General features: G+C 38.1%; 1 protein-coding gene across 1 annotated transcript in view; it reads left to right on the top strand.

Moving 5' to 3' along the window:
- Positions 1-22,585, top strand: part of LOC149782381 (nephrin-like) — a 129,813-nt gene that overhangs the window by 70,719 nt on the left and 36,509 nt on the right. Inside the window, exon 14 of the mRNA XM_089933776.1 lies at positions 4,048-4,371. Coding sequence (XP_089789902.1) covers positions 4,048-4,371 — 324 coding nt within the window. The remainder of the gene's footprint in view (positions 1-4,047; positions 4,372-22,585) is intronic.

Here is a 22,585-nt window from a genome sequence, read left to right as displayed (position 1 = left end):
GGTGTGGTTCTCTGCACTTGGGGCATTTGATAATTCTATTTTTACATGACTCTCTATGTTGGCCCCCGCACCGGCCACATCTATATTTGTATTGACATTTATAGGCGTAGTGTCTCCAATGGCGTCAGTTAGTGCAGCATTTGGGTTTGTTGACAAAAGGTTCTAGTCTGTGTTTTACTCCGAAAGGACCTACTTTTATCAACGTTGTAGTGCTTGTTTTGATACTATAACTGCTTTTGTAGTGGGTAGTCCTTTACGATTTTTAAGCCGGTATGGTGTTTCTATTTTTGCACCATTCTCATCGAGTTTTTTTAAGCAGTGTTTGGTCATTTAATTCTTATTATATCCTTTGAGGGTTAGTACTGCTTTGAAGTTAGTATTTAGGGGTGGCTTGGTAGTTTGGCTGTCTGTTTTGGATTCAGCGGGTTTCTTGCTCTCAGGTTTAGTAGGTATATTTTGTATTTTGTGGTAAATTTAGATTTTAACTCTAATGAGCATAGGTATTCCTTTTGCAGGAATTGTTTCACTTGGTTGAGCTTGGTGCAGTGAACAATTAGGAAGTCAATGCTTGGTCCAAATAACCTAAATTGCCCACAGTCTGCTCGGGAAAGGGCGCCTATAATGATGTTGTTGCTTAGGTGGAGCAGTTGATTATCCTACTGCTTATGTATAAACTTATGTTCTAGTGAATACAATCTTGGTTGTTTCCTGGGAAGAGGATTTGTTAGTACATGTATCCTGTTTCCCAGTTTTGGTTGGAGAGGTGGTGGGTTTTTTCTATAGGAAGATTTCCTTTAACAAAATAGGGTAATTATTACCTGGAGCTGTCTATAGTAAAGGGGTAGTTGGATTTATGTGGTTTACTTTTAGGTGGCTTGCTGTTGGTTCCGTTGCCTTCATTGATTCCTGAGGGGCCTGGGGTTTGGCTCTTGTGGTTTTTTTTGTTGTTTTTTTGTGGTTTATTCTTTGAGACATTCTGTTTTCCATTATTGCTTGATCTCGCTGTCCTGAGGGGGTACTAGTTTGCTGTGTAGTTGAAGCTGGAGCTGTTACGTTTAGATTGGTTGCTGTGTCGTTTACATTAGGTTAGTTTAGATGTGGTTCGCTTTGGGTAATAGTTGTTTGGGGTACTTCGCTTATCAGGATTCCAATTGGTGGTTTAGATTGGGGACATTCAAGTAGGTTGCATGTTTGTAGACTTGTTTTGACATCTAACTGTTGGTCCAGTTCGAGAGGGGTTTTGCGATTATGTGTTCCAAATATAGTGTGGGTATCTTCATATTTGTTTGTCTGATCAGGGCGCTTGAAGTGAGGTTGTGTCAAGATAATTTATTGAAGCGATTAACATATTTTGTGGGGAGCTGGCATTGAATGTTAGATTTTTTGGTTTGATTTGTTTTATTGAAGGGCTCAAGCTAGTATCTAGTTCTTCTTTTTGTATTGAGGATATGTTTTCTGTTTGGTTGGTGAGTGACATTTTCCTGACATTGTCAAGTCGCTTATCTTGTTTTGTTTTCTTTCTGGCATTGAGCACCATTTTGTTTGCATACTTGTTTTGAGCCATATTGTCTAGTTGTTTGACTAATTTTTTAATAATGAATTGTTCCTATTAAGGTGAGACCCTTCTATTGTAAATTGATTAGGTTTGGATAGTTATAGATCTAGGTGTAGTTAACGGTGTGTATAGATTGATTTCAATTGAGGGTTTTAATTGTAAATTTTGTTTTTTTGCTATTGTCTTATATAATGTCCTATGTAAGTTGGATTGCTTATTAACATTGTACTAAGGTAGAGCTATCAGCAATATGCTGTAGGTATTGATTGAATTTTGTTTTTTTAATTAGATTTTAACTCTCGATTTAATCGTTTATTTTTGCTTAGTGGAGATGATACAAAATGGACTTATTTTTTGTTTTAGGATAATGGCGCCAATATAATAAGATTTTTATTGTTAGTAGCGAGAAAACATAAAGATACAAGGGTATTGTTAACAGTAAGGCTTAACTTATATTGCAATATTACTATCTTACTGTGTGTTCGTATTGTTCCTTTTTTGTAGAGTTCCTTTGTTCTGTGCACTTCCTTTGTTCAAGGATTGGCGGGCTACTTATCTTTTCCTCTTCTTAGTATTATTTCTTTGTTCTTGTTTTCCTGTTCCTTTGTTCTTTGGTAATTGGTGATTGTGGTGGCTGCACTCAGGAGTACTGGTGGTAAGAAAGGCTGGATCACGACAGGTCGAACGAAACCATATAAGCTTTTTCTCATGGGCTTGAGCTCACCCAGGGTACTTCTTCTCTCATCGGTGCCATTTGTACCGGGTCTCAAATATTTACTTCCCTCCAGCCGGCATTTTCTGCCCAAATATCATTGCTTTATTTGCTTGGTACTGTACTTTTCAATTAAAGCAAGTCAAAATATGTTTTAGTACATGTAATTAGACAACAGTTCCTCATAACCCTTGCTGAAACACGTTTGCTTGATATTCTGACATGATATCTTTCTCGACTTTCACAACTTTTTTTATTTGAGCTGGTACTAGCGATTTCGATTGCTAGTCGCACGAGCATACAAAATCTCACAACCGTAATTTTAATATATTGTAGAAAAAAATAAATGAAGGTCGTATACTGGTTGTAATACAAATGCAAAAACGAAAGAGCACACAGTTCTCTATATTTATTCCGAGACCAACTTCTGGAGTTTTGTTGTATCACGTGGCTACAAAGTTGACATGTGCTCTCTCACGTGTGCAGCATACGAAGCAGGAAACCAAACTACTATGCTTGTTGAATTAGACTGGCTAAGTTTCTTCTAGTTTTTCTCGAAATAAATATGTTGAGAATTATATTTTTTTCTGGTTTTAACAAAAGGTATCATACTTTCATTTAATATAATTGAAATTTATTACAACGACACTTAAAAGGAGTTGTTGTTGATATCACGTGATTATTGGACTTCCGATGCCGTTGAGTCCGAGTTGTTAAGCTATGTGACTATTAGTGCAAATGGCGAGTACCGGGTCAGGTTACATCTATGCCGAGTTTCGTATAGTCTGTCAGCGGATTAAAGACATAACGATTATAATACTTGCCCATGTATCAATACAGGTTTTGTGACTGGTTTACTGAACTGCAAGAAGACAAGTTGATTTTACAGAAAATGCAGTCCTCGTTTATACAACAATATCTAATTTTGAAGGGTTTTTGTCAAAACTTAAATCAACCCTTTTTTGTTTGTAAATGTCTTTAAATGATGGAATTTTTAACCAAATTATCTCAAGGAGTTTATGTTGGTTGATAAATCAGTCTTGTTTGAGATTGTATTGGCATACATACATTTCGGGTTAAACCTTTTTCGTTACAAGATAAGATTCTAATGCTTTGCATTTATTGTTATTTTTTCATACTGTGATAGGAAATGTTTACTTTGCATGACATGCACATATATTGGTCTGGAATTCTTTACAATTAAAGGTTTGAAAGGAAACACAACAATTTATGCTCTTCATGTTGTTTCCATGTAGCAACATAATATAGGACAGCACAGTCAAGTTAGACTTTGTATTCTATACATTAAAATGACCTGAACTGCCTAATTATAGGAATATAGTCAGATTTGTTTTATGTGACTCATTTTGTGGTTTTGTACATGATCATATTTCCGGACATATGTTTTGGACAGTCTTGAAAGAGAAACATTTTGTCAGATGTGGAAAATGCATGTTTTATAATCCAAATTGTTCTTTAGCTCCATTTAGTAATGGTCATATGTTAACCTTGACAACATTAATTTCATCCTGAAGAAAACCTGGTAAAGACCTGACCATTTAAGTTTAGAAAAGCGTGGGAACCACGTACATATATGCTGGCACCACATTCATGCAAATACCATGAGTATTGGGTATGCACCAGAACACGTTATTTTATGCTTATTAAATCGTTGAGAATATTACAACTATTCCCCATGTCATATATACAAATGTTCTGTACACTAATTTTTTTCCCTAAATTATTTATTTTACTCAAAAATATGACTTTCGTCTTGCAGCTCCTCCAGCGATACTTAAGATTCCCAAGACTGTACCAGGTGGTATTGGAAGAATCATTGCCATTCAGCTAGATTATTATTCTAACACAGATGCTGGTCATGTGACCCTGCAACACTCAAACACAAGTAAAGAATACAAAGCATACAGTGTTGTGGAGATTGAAACAGACAACCTTCCAGTGTACAAATATTATGTTCCAGCCAAGGTTTTCAGAGCAAATTTTAATATCAGCATTAGCAGCCAGGAAGACTTTGGGAACTACACAATTAATGTCACCAACAGCATTGGATTTAATGAAGTTACATTGGAAATAAAACCAGAGAGTAAGTTTCACATGAAATTTGAATTGAGTTCTTTGGATTTATAGTTAAATAGAACAATATTTCAAGAAACTGGAACATTTATATACATGCAATATCCCCCATCATATGGGATCCACTCTAGATTAGATCTAATATTTAACCAAGCGGGAAAATGATGTGAGGCAGTGAGCATTACATATGTATGTATGCACTGTATGTATGCATATATTCCAGACATGATTTTTCTCCAATTTTAAAGCAGAATTCCGCTTTTTCTCTGACTTTAAACGGATTTTTCTTAATACAGTCCGATTTGTATCATCTCCTATCCAGTTTTTTAAAAATGGTCTGCCCGTTCCCATTCCTCAACGATCCTTGTATATTGTTCGTTCCATATATTAGTTATCACAATACTATCGTAAAGAGTTTTCTGATTGGTCAAAGGTTTAAATTCATCCATTGAATCTTTGTGTATTGGAAGCTGGTGGCAATGAAAAGAAGAAGCATGCGTGCAAAATGTGGAGTCCCGCGTTGTTGAGAGAGACCATGACACGAGAAGTTTAGATAAAGATTATAAAACATATAGAAATGAGAATGGCTAGAGCGAAAAGTTGACGAAAATTTAACTATCAGTCTATAAGGCAACTTAGTGCAAGATGACTGGCATTTTGTTACCTATGCAATAAAGATCTGAAATACGTGAATTGTGTTTGGAACGGTACCTACAAAAGAATCTGCATAGGAAAAAATATTGTAGCTCAGAAGGCATCTAGAAAAAGTTCAATTAATTACTATAAGAAGAAAGATTTCTTACATGAGAAAACAGATTTAGCCTTTTGTCAGAATATGCCGCACTGCATGTCGCCAATACAAGTACCAGCTTGAAAGGGAAAAGGCTATAATTCAGAAGGAAACGGAACGCTTGCACATTGAGCTAAAAAACAAAAAAAAAGTCATAGGTGACAAAAAGTAAGGCTAAACAAAATCTTTGCCAAAGCCACAAAAAGAACTCGACTGGCATATCAACAAGCTGTGTCCAATGGAGAAAAAGACAAGTGAATGTGTGGGATTATTTGTTTATAGTTGATGTACTTGGGTTTTTATTTACAGATTTGTTATGAATAGAGAGAAGCATAATATATTTGCTGCAAACATTGGGAAATTATAATGACTTAATTATGATGTGAACACTGACCTGCACATCAAATAACTTCAGTGTCAATTGCATCGGCGAACTAATTCGTGTGACTATAAATAATGTGAAATTATTGAAGTCAATTTGAACATTATTTTGTAAGTTTATTAGTTTTCAAATGATTATTTGGTTCATTTTGTGATCATATGTTTCACCAGGAGCAGTTTTTATGAGTGTAGAATGCGTTTTTGACCAGTGACATTCTACCCCCTGGACTTCCAGATTCGGGTCCCTGGCGTTTGAGACCCCGTTGGGGGAGGACCCTTAAATCCCCTTAAAATGTATCAGTTTTTGTATGGAAGACCAAAATCATGTATGATATTCTCTATTACACTTTAACACAATGGTCAAAAGTAGTGAAGGAAGGCTGTTTCGGGACAATGGAAATCCCAGTCAAAAAGGACGTGGGCGCGATTAGGAGTAATGTGAATTTAACATGGGAACATACAGGACCGGTAATTTGGATACAATTCGACTTTAACATGGGAATATTTGGCCTGTGTAGGGACAGCAATATTGGGTTTGCATATGGACAATAAGAATTGAACAGAGATAACACAGACAACATACAACATACAAACACAAACAACTATACAACATACTAAACATAATTGGGCAAGGAAGCAAATCTTTTCAAGCAAGGCATATGAGGTGCCCTAGAAAGGGCTATTGGTTTCTTCTATTTTCTCCAGTTCTTCCACCATTTCCTCAGTTTTTCAATTATTCCTTTCTTCTTTTTCTTTTTCTCTGTCATCCAGTCGGGATGGCCCATCAATCTAAATTTCTCCTGCACATTCAGTTTTCATTTAGTCTGTCAAACACCTCTTATTTAGTTCTGTTTTATTTGTCCTTTCTTTCCTTAGACCAAATGTCTTTTATCTACTTCACTTCTTCCATCACTTTGCTCATTAGTTCTTCTGCTTCTCCAGCCCCCACATCACAAACGACCACTCTGTTAAATCCAATATCTCTTCTAAAAAACACCTTACTTTCATCACATTATCAAGGGTCTCCTTCATTGTGCCCATCTAACATATGTTGGTTGGATAAAGCGTCGTAACGTTTCGGTTTCCTATTTTACCATGCCCTGGACCAGACCCTTGGCTACTTTCAGACTGGTCACTTGCCTATTCACAAAGTCTTTGGTAACTGGATATTCCCATTCATGTTGTACCCTTTCCACCACATAGATGACATCCACCATCCAGTACCAACTGTCCTTTAACTTATTTAATAACTATATCACCATCTCCGTTTATTCAATGTTGAATGGCGCGAACGACGAACGCTTTGACTTGATATGTGTCAAGCACGGATGTGAAGGAAAACATCCCCTACACTCACTTCTCATATTATCTACTATGCATACACACGAGAAGGAGAAAACAACAAATCATTACTATAATATCCACAAACCACAAATATACTATCTAAACTCGGGAAGGAGAAATAACAAAACCAAAAATATGCTGTCCACACACAGGAACGAGAAAAACTAACTACAAACATACTATCAACACATATGTGAGGAGCAACACACCAAACCTAAATATACTATCCATACACACGAGAATGATAACAAATAAACCCTTACTGTACTATCCACAAGCCACAAATATACCATCTAGACACGGGAAGGAGAAATAACAAACCAAAATATACTATCCACAGATGAGGAGAAAAACAAGCCCATACTATACTATCTACGAAACCATAATATTCTATCCAGACACGGGAAGGAGGAAATAAACAAACCCACATACATCCACACAGAAGGGAAAGGAAAAAACCACACAATCTACTATTTACACAAACGTACGCGAACGCTTACAAACCCAACCAATCTACTATCAACACTAGCGTATGCTCACTTATACAAACACACAATCTACTATTCACACAAACGTACGTGAGCTCATACAAACACACACACACACAATTCTATCAGTAAAGGAGTGAGTGTTTATAATCACACTACTCAACATTCACACAAATTGGCAACTTGAATAGTCTCTTTTCTAAATTTGTGGATAGCCCTGAGAAGGGCTGTTTTTTTTGAGCTTCATATGCACTTGTTAGAGATTACATCTCCCAGGCCGTGCCCCCACACACAGTCTACTACAGTCGTTCTCCCAATTCACCATTGTAGCTTGTAGCGCTGAGGGAGGTTGATTTGTTTCACTCTCCCAGAAACACCCACTTTTTACTTACAAACACTAACTGCATTCACATTTTACTTACACACACTAATTACAATCACAAACTCACTGACTATTTGACAAGCTATGGAAACAGAAGTGCTTATAGACACATTTCTAACAAAGTCAAAGAAACGAAGTGATTATAGACACAATTCTAAAGAAGGTAAATAGACACACTTATATTTATTTCCAGCTTACTAACATATTATTGGCACTTGAATTAGTATCTCTTTTCTAGAGCATTGAATAATCCCGAAAATGGCTGTTTTTTTTGTGGACGAGGAGCTATGTCAATCCTGTATTGTCTAAGATTGCGTTCCCGTCTAGCCGTAGGCTTTCCATAGGGTATGTTTCTTAAGAAAGAGAATTATAATTCTTTGGTGTCCTCACAGCAGTCAGCAAAACCTCTGTATGATTCCTGCTGCTGCTGCTCTCTCTGCTGTTTCTGAAAATTGTATTTCTCCATCCATTCTTCTTTCTCTTTCTTTATTTCCTCTCTGAAGAGCTCTTCTATCAGGTCTTCTGTAACTTTCAACATTCTGACATTCTCCATTTCTGCAGGCTTCGGTATCAGGCTTTGCCTGACACGATGTAAATTTCAATTAGCTTCGTTCAGCTTGGCTAGTCTTTAGCACGTCTTGATAGGAGAATGAGTCAACAATGGATGGTCAGACTGGAGACTACCCCGCTTTATATTATTCAAGCGCGGACGCGATAAAAAACATACCTACACTGTTTAATGTCGGAATGCTAGGATTTGAGGGAGAGGGATAGAAAGAAGTCGAAGAGCATGGTTCATCATAAAAATGACAAACAAACTACTGACTCATTTTTTCAAAACACAACATTTATATTCATATAACTAACAAGCAACAATCAACACATTTTTACATTAACAATCAAGTAAACTAACAAAGTGTTTCAAATAACATTCTAATTTGACATGGTTGACAACATTGTGAACTGAAGTTAGACTTCCACTGTTGGAAGTCATTGGACCATTAATTTAAGCTACGTTTTCTAGCTAAAGACACAATATAACATAATGTTCACAAGACCATCGATTTACTTCGTTATCATTTCTAGAAGAGTGACGATCAAAATAAGTCACTAAATGCTCCAAAGAATATCCATAACGGCGTTGATGAAGAAAATACACACAATATTGTCAACACACCATGGAATCTGTGCCTTGTACTTTCACATTATTGAATCGTGTTGTCTGAGCATTTCTTCTCATAAAGTCGATGATGTCATCTTCCAAAGGTGGCAATCCATATGAATCAAAATACTCCACACAACGTTATTTAGGAAAGTAGACGGATACCCAGTGGGTTCCTGTGAGATGACTGTCGTCCGTGTTGATGATGGAAGCTTGATGGTCTTGAGGTTTGCGATGAGACTGTTCATCTTTACCAAACACGATATATTCCATGAAGCAGTGTACGAACTGTAGTTCAAAAGGTAATACAGTTCACAGGCATCCATTTTTATATTGATTTTGTTGTTTTTGTCTTCTTGTTTTTTCTTCACAGGTAATGATAAGTGATCAGTGCAATCCTGCATTTTTGAAAATGTCTGACAAGTAACTGTTTCTTCGTTTCGTCTCTGCACTCTAATCAAAAAGAGCTTCGACGTAATGGATCTCTAGAGACATCAGTGGAAGAGAGGGATTTTCACCGAAGTCTTTATACCACTGATGCAACACGGCTTTTCCGAGATGAAACTACAAGCTTTGTCCAGATACTGATCCAATTTTTCTTCTTAACTCAACAGCAGACAGTTATCGTGTTGAATTTGACTGGCATGATCGTTTTGACATCGACAGCAATCTTTCTTGATCAATTTCGTAATTGTTTTCTGCCAGGTGTTCTGCAAAACAGGAGACTAAATGTTGTTCTTGTTCCAGCCATCTAGACTTCATCACTAAATCCTCTTCAACTTTGTTTTGGGGTTCTGCTTTCAAGGAATCCTTCCATTCCATTTCCATAGATTCTACACTATTCAAGTAGGATTGCAATCTTCCATAGCTTGTACCTGTCTAGAATGACTTCTCTTAAACTGTTGATTTATATGTGTTATCAAATTCGGCATACAGGATGACATTCACCATCTCAGGTAGAGGTGTAGCAAACTGAAGTTCTACTTGAATCGGGCTAAATTTTAAAGGGGTGGAAATGTCCCTCGTCGCTCCCTTGGTCTAAGTAAAATCAAAAGCCCACAAAGTGTAGCCTCCATCATAATCTTCGTACGCTATGCCGTGACTCCTGTTGGTCTTCAGCTGTCCCGTGACTTCGTACAGGGACAAGTACAGTCTCAAATAATTCTTCCTGGCAAAAAGGCAGGTTCAGCAAGGTCTGTTCACAAGGTCTTGCCATTGCGACTGACCTCAATTTTAGACACGGCTAAGTGCAGAAAGTTGAAAGGAATTTTATTGTGGGCTCCGTTGAAGCCTGAATTCTCGACGATATCAAGGATTACACGTTTGTTAGCTGTTCTTGCAATTGATGATCTTTAATCATGGATCGCTGACCCTTGGGAATGGTGAAGGTTTTCACTTCCACGCATTATATCGGATACATAGCGGTTGTTTTGCTCAAAGTGTGACTGATGTCATTTCTCACTTCAGGCAACACTTCCACGCGTCGCACATATAGTCTGGCTTTTGGATGATCGTTTGTTAACCGGCAGCATCAGCCAACAAATGGAAAGCGATACTGCTAAGATTCAGTCTTAAGCGGACAGACTCGCTGTTCAGCAAATACACGTCCAAATGCAAACGATCAATTAGTTCTAAAATCTGTCCATCTTTAAATGTTTTCAGTCGCTGCTCAAATCCATCATTGTAATCTAATATTATGTCAATCTTGTCCGCTTCATCTGGTTTACATTGCACGCAGGCATCCAGATGAGTGTCCTTAGCATCTATTCCATACTTCAAGAGATTTTCCAGGTAAATATGATAAGGGTAAGTATCCATGCTGCTGATGACTAGTTTGTTATTCAAGTACAAGTCCACTCCGCTAAACAATGAACGCATGAATTTATTGATGGGAGCTACTTTCCCATCGAGATCTATATTACCTCCATTCTTAATCTAGAATGTTGACTTTGATGAACAAGTAGCTGCTATTCAGATCGATGCAATATACGGGCTGTCCTTTGATTTCAAACTCTATGGGTGCTGAATCTGTCAAAGAGAAGACTGGGTAAATTTGACCCATTGGGATTATTGCATCGTCATCATGGTTGGTGGCCTGGCAAACAGATCCAGTTGCGACTTGGAACAGGCACAAGACTCTCCGTGAATCATTTTGTCTCTCTATATGTTTAATAACCAAAAATATCTAATCCACCGACGGTCCTTCTTTTCGCACTCTTTCTAGCTCTATTAGTATGAAACTTCTGAAGGGGTGTTTTCTTTGTCGTCTCTTTCTTCTTTGTCCTTGTTTCTTCGGGGTTTTGCTTGTCGATGATGACATTTTGGAGAAATTCTTTGTCTTGCGTCAATGCGGCAGCTTTCAAATCGTGCAATCCTCGTGTCGCTATCGGTTTCAATACCGAAACCACCGAACAAAAGGCCAATTTCAGCTTATCTCATAAACCATGTCCTCGCTTTCTAACAACACCTCTGTACTCTGAATACATGATTTACAACTCGTTGGATAATCATTTTTGAAAATGGAGTTTCACTGTGACTTTCCCATTGCTGAATGGAATATTATGTCCCAGATCTTTGTATAGTTATTTCGACAGTGTCAAAGTACATTTTACTGGCGAGTAAATAACGAGGATGTGCAGCTTCGCGGTGAACATGATAGGTGTTTCCCTTTCCTCGACAGTATTCGTGGCAGAATCCACTTTGAAAGGAATGACACACAGTAACGGTACGGATGTGTGTCTCGCCACGTTATACTCGACTACATCGGAATACACAAAGATCAAATTCAGTCATTGGTTCAGTTCTACCGGATAACGAAATAACTTCACAAAAGAATCGTTGTCGGAAATGACTGGTAATTCATTTTTCCTGATCATTTTCAACCTCAACTGAACGTCCCTGCCCCAAATTTCAAACAATTCAGGACAAAATTTAATGAACACCACTTTCTCTTTCGTAACTTGAATCAGCAGGCGACGAGCCACTTTATGACACTCTATCTTAACACTTTGCTTTTTCTCCAGGGCTTTGCCAAAAACTGCCTTGAACTTATCAGCAATCATGTCCACCAAATGTTGACCACTAAAATAATACCCTGGGGAATTATAAACATACAATTGTATATTTTTTGGGGGGTATGCTTAAAATTAGTGTATTCTGAATGAGCAAACAAGTAGTCTTGCTCTTGTCTGTCATGAACTTTGACCTAACAAATGTTTTGATTTGGAAGGACTTTAGTAATTGTGTATGGTGAATGATTTCCACCAAAGCCATTTCCCAGTGAGTTTCGTGATCTAACTGGATGGCCGTAGGTACTTTTTCCGTATAACAGCATAACGTGTTGTTAGGAAATACCTCCATGGAAATGTCACTGGGTACGATTACGTAAAATTGGTTGATTTTATTCATAATTCCAGAGTTCTGCTGTCCGAAGCGTCACTCGAAGTCAGAGTGGTATCTCCGCCCAAAATGTTGTTGGTGTTGTAGGGGACTCCGTTGTTTCCGTTCAAGGAGTATTTAGGGAAGGATTGGGTAGAAGGTGTCCGATGAGCTGCTCAGTAAATTAGTCCACAGTTCTTTGTCTCCTTGTTGAAAGCTCACATTGGCAATGGCAGCACCGATAGCAAAATACACCAAAAAGATTTGGCCGAAAAGGACGATTTGCGTTTTAGGCACACGTTCTCCACACCACACCCACAAGGGATGCTTTTGTAGATATTGCAGAGAAGAACTGGGTGAACGATTGGTCACTGCAGTGGTAGCGGTAGCTGAGATTATGTGAAAAGGCATGATGGTCATTTCTCTTTATGATCGATGACTTGTGAAGTTTATATATAATTTCCAACATACTTTGATTTCTTTGACAGGACGTTTTCCCACTTTACGGATTCTGCGTTCGAGAATGCTTTCGCTGTCGTAAACCTTGTCTTCTTTTTTGGTGACACATTGTAACTCTTGCAAGTAAAGCGTTCCTTTTAAAACTTCCCAGTACATGTCTTCAAATGTATAAAAGGTAGGATGACGGTCACGCACTCGTTCAGTGACATGAAACAGTTCAGTGGTCCAGTTGGGTAAGTAGCCTTTGTCGAAAGTGCGTTTGGTTTTGCCAATGCACACACAGTCTCCTACTGACAACACTCCACTTTTCTTGGGGTAGACCACTGTCGAGGATATACCAAACAGTCGCTCGGAAACGATCACTTAACTGTCGGTAGTTGCTTCTAGGGGGACACCTGCAATACTTCGAGGGTAAGAGTGATTGTACGATTGAACTATGTGTGGTAAGATGTCGATGTACTTGATAGAGTGTTGATGAGTAAAATATTTCCACATGCGTTCTTTCAAGATACTTTTGAAAACGTTCTACGATGCTGGTTTTGGTTTCGGGATTCTCGTTGGTGAAAAATTTAATGTCGCGAATCTTTAATTCGTTTTCGATATCATGGTTCAGAAATTCGGCGCCTTTGTCAGATTGCCATTAAAGAGGGTCACCACCGCTTTGTTTCAACACAAATTGGACGGCTCGCACTAACTCGCTGCTCGATTTGTTAGTCAATGGCACGATCTAGGCACATTTGGAAAAGATGTCGATGACGCTGGAAATATTTGTAGCCACGAATGAAGGTGGCCTTATGAGAGACACCGGCCTAATTGGCTTGCCATTGTTAATCGATGCCCTCCACCCGGGTGCGCCTTCTGGACAATTTTCATCAAATCTATTTGTGTAAAGTGTACGTAGCTTGTTCTTGTACCCTTCCTTGCGTATGAGGTATACAGAGACTTTTCAGACGTTGTGTTTGTGTGTGTGTGATGTTGATTTTCAACGCAGCTTTAACAATGTTTCAGTTATATCGCTACGATACCTGCAGTGTGTCAGTTTATATTGATGTCTAGCACTGGGGCATCATGCCGCAGACATATGGCATGATGTCCCACCGAGTCACATTACCCTGACACCTGGCCGATCAGTCCTGGCACTAACCGCATAATGCTGTGCTCCAAGCGAGGCAATTTTTCAGATGCGTTTTGGCAGCACGATACAATTTCTGAACTCCCCCGTAACCAGCAGGAAAGGATGGATCATAGTAAATGATATCTAACATCTTCTCCAGTTTTTGATAAGTCACCCACTCTTTGCTGAAGCTAATTTTGGACGGGACGAGATGGTGGTGTGGAAATGAATCTACGTTCTGTTGCGCTAAGGTAGTGGTGGATGTGGTAATGGACTGGCTTTGGTCTTTTCATTTTTCACTTCTTTCTTCCCTCCTTTGATTTTCGCTGCTTTCATTTTAACCCAAGCTTTCAGTTCTTCTTGTTGGGGTGTTGGTTAAGAGGTGAATAAGGACGCTGCAATCTAGCTAGGAATGGGAGCTGCTGACGGTGTTTGAAAGATTAATTGTACCTCTTCTCCGGCAGGAATTAGTGGGGCCGTGTCTGACTAAAATGCTGGCGGTGGTGGTTTTGTGAGTGATTGACCTTTCATCAAGACCTTAAAATCTTTCAGAGTGGGCAGAGCTGTTTCATCTAAAGCTTTCTAGTAAAATAGTTGTAGTGATTGCAAGAGTTGACCGTACATTTGCGATATTTCTGTTTTGGACAAAATGTTGCGATCCGTCAACGACTGCAATGAGTATTGTAACTGGGACAGCTCGGTCAAATTCGGATTGGCGGGTAAACTTAGGGTCCGTTGTTCTTGCCAACGATGGTATTCCATCCATCTTTTGTAAGGCATTAAAGCCAGTTTTCGTCCTTCCATTCAATTTCTAGGGTCGCGTCTGAGATCTTTGGACTCCAGAGGTCCCTTTTATCTTGCTCACACGAGTCCTTCCAGCATTTTTTCCCAATATTCATTTCAGCAAGGGTCCTAACAACAGAGGCAAACTTTGTCCCCGTTGTACCAATATCTTCTTCTGACGAATAGGTATTTTCTTTTGAACTATTTGGCAAAGAACGTGTCAAAGTATAGAACGCATTGCCAGTGGTTGTCGTTACATCGTATCAACTTGAAGACAGGCATCACGAATCGTGGAGTGGTTCGCAACGGTCTAAATCGGGACAGTTCTTTCTTGGACAAATCCAGTAAACTCTTTAACATGTCCGATCTCTCTGGGCCTTTCATGTTGGGAGCAGGCAACTTGTGAGCAGTTGCTACTGCAGCTAAAGATGAGAAGTTTTTGGAAGTGCGGGTTTCCTTTGTTTGATCACATGAGGAAAAACGGGTGTCAAATTGGGTTTGGCATGAGAGTCCCCAAACTTGAATGATGTATGTTTAAAAGGATTACAATGAACTATCGGTCTTGGACGTTTTTCCTTTTTATACTAGTCATAATGAAGTCTCGAGCTTGTACTTCTTTCATTTTTATGTCTCTTTTTGGAAGTTTTCCTTTTTTTTCCTGTACAATGGTACTACATTCTATAAGGTACCGTCATAAATTTACTGCAGTGTGATGGGTGAAAGGCCATAGAAAGTTCGGGACAGAGCGGAGACCATCGAGTGTATTCCAGAATACCTAAATCTTTAGAGACATGCATCGATCCATTAGCAACTTAAGACCACAAATGAAACATTGTACTTCGTATCCCAATCAGTTTCAGGGCCCAAGTAGACAAATCCTGTCCTAGCTAAAACATTCGAAGTAGGTAATCCTTCTCTATCTATGGGTCGTTTTTGAAACGTTTCCAATCAACGGCACAATCACAATAGTCAGGCAAAAAGACAGGAAAATGGTATGGTTTGAACTCGGAGTTCTCATTGGGTCTCTCAGTGGCCAATTCATCCATCTTCTTGGTGTCTATCCTCTTGGGACCATTTCTTTTATACCGACATGTCCATACGGTAAAGTGAAGTTATTGAGAAGCCCCACGCGTTTGTGGCACACAATTTGATAGACTTTTTCCAAAGGTCGACTAACGGTTTGTTGAGTGGGGTTTTTCGTGCGGTCCTTAGGTGGTCAATTTAAAGGTTCCATCCTGTCCGGACTGCAAAGCCTATTTCAATACACCAAAGCTTACCACTATACTAGTGCGATAATTGAGAGTCACTCCTTTCACTTTACACTTCGTGTGCACTTCTTGTGTTTCCCATTATTCGTAGCCGTAGTTTTTGCGACCGCCACTAACAAAACTTAGAATCTTCTTGACGGGGTGTTCGTCTGTCCATGCTCCTGAACGGACTCATTCAATGTAGATGCAGCTCTTTGTGTCAAAGTACAGGACGCAATCATCTAATAAGTCTAAAGCTTCGTACAATTTTAAGTGAGCTTGGGCTGTCATGTAAGCCGCAATGATGACATTTCCAAATTTATCAGCTTGTACATAGTTCATTTCTTCTTCGTAATTGACTAAGATCAAATTCTCAGGAATGACGTCCATGAATTTCATGTATTTGGCTTTGTCGTTAATTATCTGGAAGTACCGTGAAGGTTCTGTCAAATATTTCGTCTTTGGTAAACCTTGTGCCATTTTGCCCCACAAGCAAATTAACATCACTTTGGCAAACGATCGCCTTCCTTCGTTTTTCTCCACCTGGTCTAACGTGATGCCTTCCTGCTCCCAGTATTTCTCTCTGAATTTCAGTTCGTCTTCGAGAGTGTGGCACCAGGAAGGATAGTCGGTGGCTTCCTGTTTCAGGTTCAAAAAGGCATATATGTAGTCTGCGAAAATGCCTTTCTGAGTTTCTTCACCCTTATGGTACTGTTCTGTCTTTGGAAAGTGGTAAATTGTGCACACTTCTAACAGTTGGTATCCCATGTCCAGAGCTTTAAACAATTGCACGCTGACCCACGTTCTCATCAAGGCGCATTCTTTCTGAGTGTGCTGACAAGGCTGGTCTTAGTTGCACGTTTCGGCACAAGTACGGCACAAGGGAAGTTTTCCTTGGCAATAGTGAGGTAAATCGGGATAGTACAAGTCCGTGGGAGGCAAGACTTTGCACTTGATCAAGCCTTCGTATTGTCGGCTGTTGTCCAGGTCAATGAGTTCCGTTAGCAATTGGAGGTGCTCTGCGGGAAAGCGACAATATTTTCACATGTAAGGATACAGCGAACGCACGTGCAAGTATTTGATTTCTTCTCCTTTCCATTCATCAGCGTGGTACAGCAAACATATGGCATTCGTCCGTCCTCCATACAAACTCGACCGTGGGTTTAGTTGGTCCACCAACTTTTAACTTTCCAGGATGGATTTAAACTCGGGATCGGTTTTCAAATGGTGTTCGCTCCTGAGAGACACAGAAATTGGGAATATAAATGCTGGTCTCTTGCGTCCATTCGAAATCGAAAATGATGAAGTTCCATTTCTTCCGGTCATATTCCTCCTCTTGTTTGGAATGGTATTTTTGAATGTAGCATTCGTGTTCCAAGTCCACGATTTGGTGAAAAATGTGACCTCGTTTCTTTCGTCGACATACGTGTGATTTAGCACTGTTGGTACGTATGTCTTTTAAACAAGTGGGGACACAATCTCAGCAGTTGACAAGTTCTTTTCTGATGTGAACCTTGCGTCCTTAGATGTTGTCCCATTAAACTAAAGTCCCATTGTCCCCAAAGTGCCAGTCCTGTATTTTCCCATGTTAAATTCATATTGTCCCTAATCGTGCACATGACATTTTTGACTGGGATTTAAATTGTCCATAAACAGACCCCATTCACTACTGCCAAAGAGTCAGAATGTTTAAGCATGTAATGTAACATTATGCAATATTGAGATAAGTCAGCTTAAGGAGCCATTGTACAAGTCCGCTGTGCAAGAATGGGGGCAGGGATAATTGGCTAGTTGTTTTAGTGACCTGACCTAAATTGGTACATGTCAAATGTAAAAATAATCAGAATAACGTTAACATATTTGCTGTCTATTTTTTTGGCAGTAAACCATGCATCCATAACAAAATCAGCAATAGATCACTGCAAGTAATAAATATACATTGTATTCTATCTTCAAAAGTTACTAACGAAAGTAAGTGCACACAGAAGCATAAGCCAACCTGAATACCTAATATCTACGGAATGAACTTGTACTTATGAAATGTATATTGTCTGCTTTAGAGATATGTAAACATTATGCAGGTCAGTGGATATATCCATTAACGCTGAATTTCGACTTGCAAATCAATTTGATGAGTGGGAGTTTATATAGACTTGTATAATGCTTTAACTAAAATCTCTATATGGAATTGACTTTGTATCCTAATCCCCACCACATTTTGGAGTTAGAATTGATTGTATGGGCAATAACGGACCTCCAACAAACAGTATAATCATTCGGTTAATGACAAGAATGTTTTCAACAAGACGCTTTATGTTGACCCAAATATATGCTGATAACCCATCCTAAGACATGCAATTATGTAAACTAAGACAGGAAGTAGCATGTTTGATAATAAACAGTAAATTATTCCATGCCTTTAACTTAACTGGTTTCGTTCCTGTAAATGTATAATGCTACCCTTAGCAGTTTGATTGCCAGACCGTTGAGCTCATGATCTAAGTTTTGTAGGATTGAGACCCATGAAAGACAGCTTATTTCGACAGCTGTCTCAAATTGTCCTAGAGAAAGGCATATAGCTCCCATGTATTCAGCATTATAATGCCAACAATGTGTTAAAGCTACCTTTAAAACCAACCAACAAACAAGCAACCTGACAAGATGATACACCAGCTGGGTGAAATCAGTAAAAAGACAAAAAAAATTAGGAGCTATGCCATATAATGTTATATGCAAAGTTTAGGTATTATCAAGCATAGTATCTTGGAATTTCCAAATTCTGAAAAATGTTTAACTTTTACATCTTTTCCACCTATACTAAATATGAAAATTTTAATTTGAACACTAGTGTCTCTAGATGAGAAACTTACCTGGAGTAGATGGCCTGAAAGGATAATATCTCTATAATGCTCACAGTTCGATATGTCAAGACTTGAAATAATATTCCACATGAAAAGAAGTACTAACAAAGAGAGATGGCGATGGAAGGAAGGAAGGAAATATTGATGCAGAAATATAGATTCCACAAGCAAAGAAGTACTAACAAAGAGAGATGGGGATGGAATGAAGGAAGGACATATAGATGCAGAAAGAACAAAGGGAAATGAAATATATATATTAAAATAATTAAAACTGGCAAGGAAAGCACGCTTTATCAGCTTTTGATATTGAAAACCATATCTATTAGGACTCCCATTTGAAGAAAATGATTAGATTAGTACTTTCCTTGATCATGTTGAGAAAGTTGCAGAAAACCTAAAATTGCCAATAGAGCCTTGGACTTTGTTTTTTGCATCTCGTACTTATTGGCAAAGCTCTTGAAATCTACTCTTCAATGTCAGTAAAGCAGAGTACTGACTATGATGTAGTTAAGAAATATATCTTGACAGGTCATGAACTGGTACCTGAGGCATATTGATAAGTGTTTCAGAAATTGTAGAAAGTCAACTGAAAAACATGTATCTAAATTGCTAGGACAAAAGTCAACTATTTGATAGGTGGTGCTTGGTAAAGAAGGTTGATCAAGATAACGATAACTTCATACAGCTCATATTAATTGGAGAGTTCAATAATTGCATTTACACTGATGACAAAACCTAACGAGATGATCAAAAGGTCGAATGTTTAGAAAATGCTGCTTGTACAGCTGATGATTAGTCCTTGATTCACGGAGTTTCTTCTGTCAGTAATTTTCCACTCTGCTATCTCAGTGAGCAAATAGTGGAGACTTTAGAAAATGCTGATTGAGCAACTAATGACTCATGAAGATTCATTTGCCACTGTCTTCCTCTCAACAGTTACATGGTAAAGATTCATCGCAGTCTTATACATACACTTCCAAATCTTAACATTTAAAAATCAAAATTCTGATAAGAATAATTTGAAATTCTTATATCTTCCTATGTGTACTTATTACCTATAACGGATACATTATTTCTGGTTGTTAGAGGTCGAAAATTGGCAACAAAATAAAGGCAGGTCTATTCCAAATGATCCTTTTTCTAAGATGTCAGTGTCATGGTCATGTATTGAAAACAATTTGTTGAGTCAAACAAACCTTAATGTGATTCTGTTTTGGAAACTAATGAACAATTTGTTCTTTATCACTTATTGATGATTCTGCCATGCATAACTCTATTAAGATAGGGATATTTCAGACTTATTTGTTATCAGGTACTTTACTTTTGTCTAACAAATATTATTTTAGTGAAGTGTTCTAGATCAGGGAGTTATGTGTGGCTTTTTTAATGTTCCACCCCAATGTAATAAGCTGACATCAGATGAACGGTAATTTTCTGAGTCAAAATGTCATTAATTTTCCCTTATAGTTTGGAAAATGACTAAGCAGTGCCTTTCATGATGATGCTCCTGCTCGTATTATTAGGCTACCTTCATACCCATGCAGGTTATGTAAGAATACAGGAATTTTGTTTTGTTTGCGTGCATTTGTAATTGTAAGTTGCATGCTATGTGTGCAGCTCCTCCATGCACGCCAATGATATGGATGTGATCAAGAACTCAAGCAGCTACACTTTCACGTTCAGTTCCATTAACTCCTTCACAGATCCAGCAGTTAGTGGCCTCCTAAATCTCGAATATTCCCGCTTGTCATAAGCTTATCTATTGGCAAATATAACTGTTGCCAGACCCATTTCACCATAACTTCACAAAAAATAACCTCATGCGAGTCAGGACCATAATAGGACATTGGTGGCTTAGTTTTTCCAGCACTCATTACTACTTTATAATAAAACCTACACGGGGGTTGGTCAAATACATCTGTTGTATTTGATTTATGGTCATTGGATGCAAATGTTTTTTCCACTGGAATACTGAAACATTTAAAATATGTATACATTATATATGAACTTTTCATCTTTGTTTGTAGTGTAGTAAATTTCAAAATGTTTTTGTCTGGTTATATCATTATCGTTAAATTGATTTTTCAATGATCCCATCACAATAAAAGTCATGGTTCTCAATCACGTTTTGGGTGTTATATACATGCATGAAACATCTGCAAGAAACTTTTTACCCATGTTCTTACTTTGTTGGTTAATCAAATGAGAAAGATTCTTTATCCATACGTAATGAAATAGCAATTCCAAACCAATCATATCATTCGAAAGAAAAAATTGCGGAGAATGCGCAAGTGGATAAAACGTTTATCCTAAAGTAAACACACTAACATCATTCCTCGGGTTTGTTGTTTCACATTTGTTCAGTGCGGTAGTAGCCTGTATGGGAAATTCTATATTAACAAGATTAAGTTCACCCAGGTTCTGCCAGTATTTACAAGGCTGGTCTTGATTATCACTAGCCAGATAAAATGATGACAAAAGTTCACATTGAAAACATTGATCATATGTTTAATTACATTTATCAATGACTGCAGATGAAAAAAGTTTGGTTTTGGAGTATAACTCAATCCATGAAACACTGTTGGTGTTGAGGAAAATGCACCTCAACATATGTATATGTCAAAAGTCCATTCTGATTCTTCTATGATGGATTTTTCCAATTTTTCAAAATTAGTTTTAATTCTTTAATCGATTTCATCATTGATAGCTTTGATGTCTTCATGATTCAAACATGTCTGAGAACCATTGTAAATCCATGGGGTTGTGATTTTAAATCCATTGGAATAACCAAATGTGCATTGAGGACAATATCTGCTTTAACTCCCGAGGAACCATATTGTTGTAATGCCGATATAATTTCTAGAATCATATTAGATAACAGCTGTTTAAAGTTTTTTCCTGGTTTGAATGCATATGGGATACACTACATACTTTTCTGATTCACTGTTGTGCTTTTGAAACTTTAATTCTGGTACATGCACTTGCTGTGCATTTTCCGCAGCCTCATTACGAATAGCATGCGTAATGTGCCAGAGACATTCTCGTTCACGAAATTACGCATCAGTCTTGGTAGCAGTGAAAGGTGTATTGCAATGTTGGTTTGGCTTTCCTCCCCGTGACTGTTTATTCATCCCAATGGTGGTTATATTTATTATCAAACAGATCTGATAATACAAGTGTGTCAGCTTATTTGGCACCCATTGGTATTCTTATATTACACTCACATACTAATTGTTTTAGCTGTAGTACCGTTACTCTTGCGTTAGCATCCTGTTGTGGATTATTTGTAAGAACAAGTTCATTCAATGCAACCATGAGTTCCAATAAGTCACTTATGTAATCAGGCTTATGTTGGTATTGCATTTTTTCTGTGATTTGTTTCAACTGATGCACAGCTGGCATGCATATACAATTAAATATTATTCTCTAATTGAAGATCCCACCAATTACTTGCTTTAATTATTGTTCTCTACCAATAACAGAAAACGGCTATCTCTTCAATCCTTGCTCTTATTTCATTTATTTTGGTGCGTATATCTTCAACAACTCCAGGCATTTATGCAGTCACAGGTGTTTGTATATAACATGTACAGCTGATCTCTGATCGCATGTGTGATAATGGTCATGAATATATCCACATGGTCAGCAAAGCTGAGTATTTGATTGGGCTCCAATGTCACATTTTATACATGGTTGAGCACCTCTGCCAACATAAGCACTGTAGATTTTTTCAGTAATGCCACTGTTTTATCTCTTCCTCAGCCTCTAGTAGTACTGTGAACACCACTAATTGGAATAGTTGGAATCGATCCTCACGTTATATATTTTCCCTCCT

This window comes from Sinohyriopsis cumingii, chromosome 15 (assembly GCF_028554795.1).
Source record: "Sinohyriopsis cumingii isolate HCF-2022 chromosome 15, ASM2855479v2, whole genome shotgun sequence".
In the NCBI taxonomy this organism is placed as follows: domain Eukaryota; kingdom Metazoa; phylum Mollusca; class Bivalvia; order Unionida; family Unionidae; genus Sinohyriopsis; species Sinohyriopsis cumingii.
The sequence above is the reverse complement of the archived record's forward strand: the minus strand, read 5'-3'. Positions and strand labels throughout refer to the sequence as shown.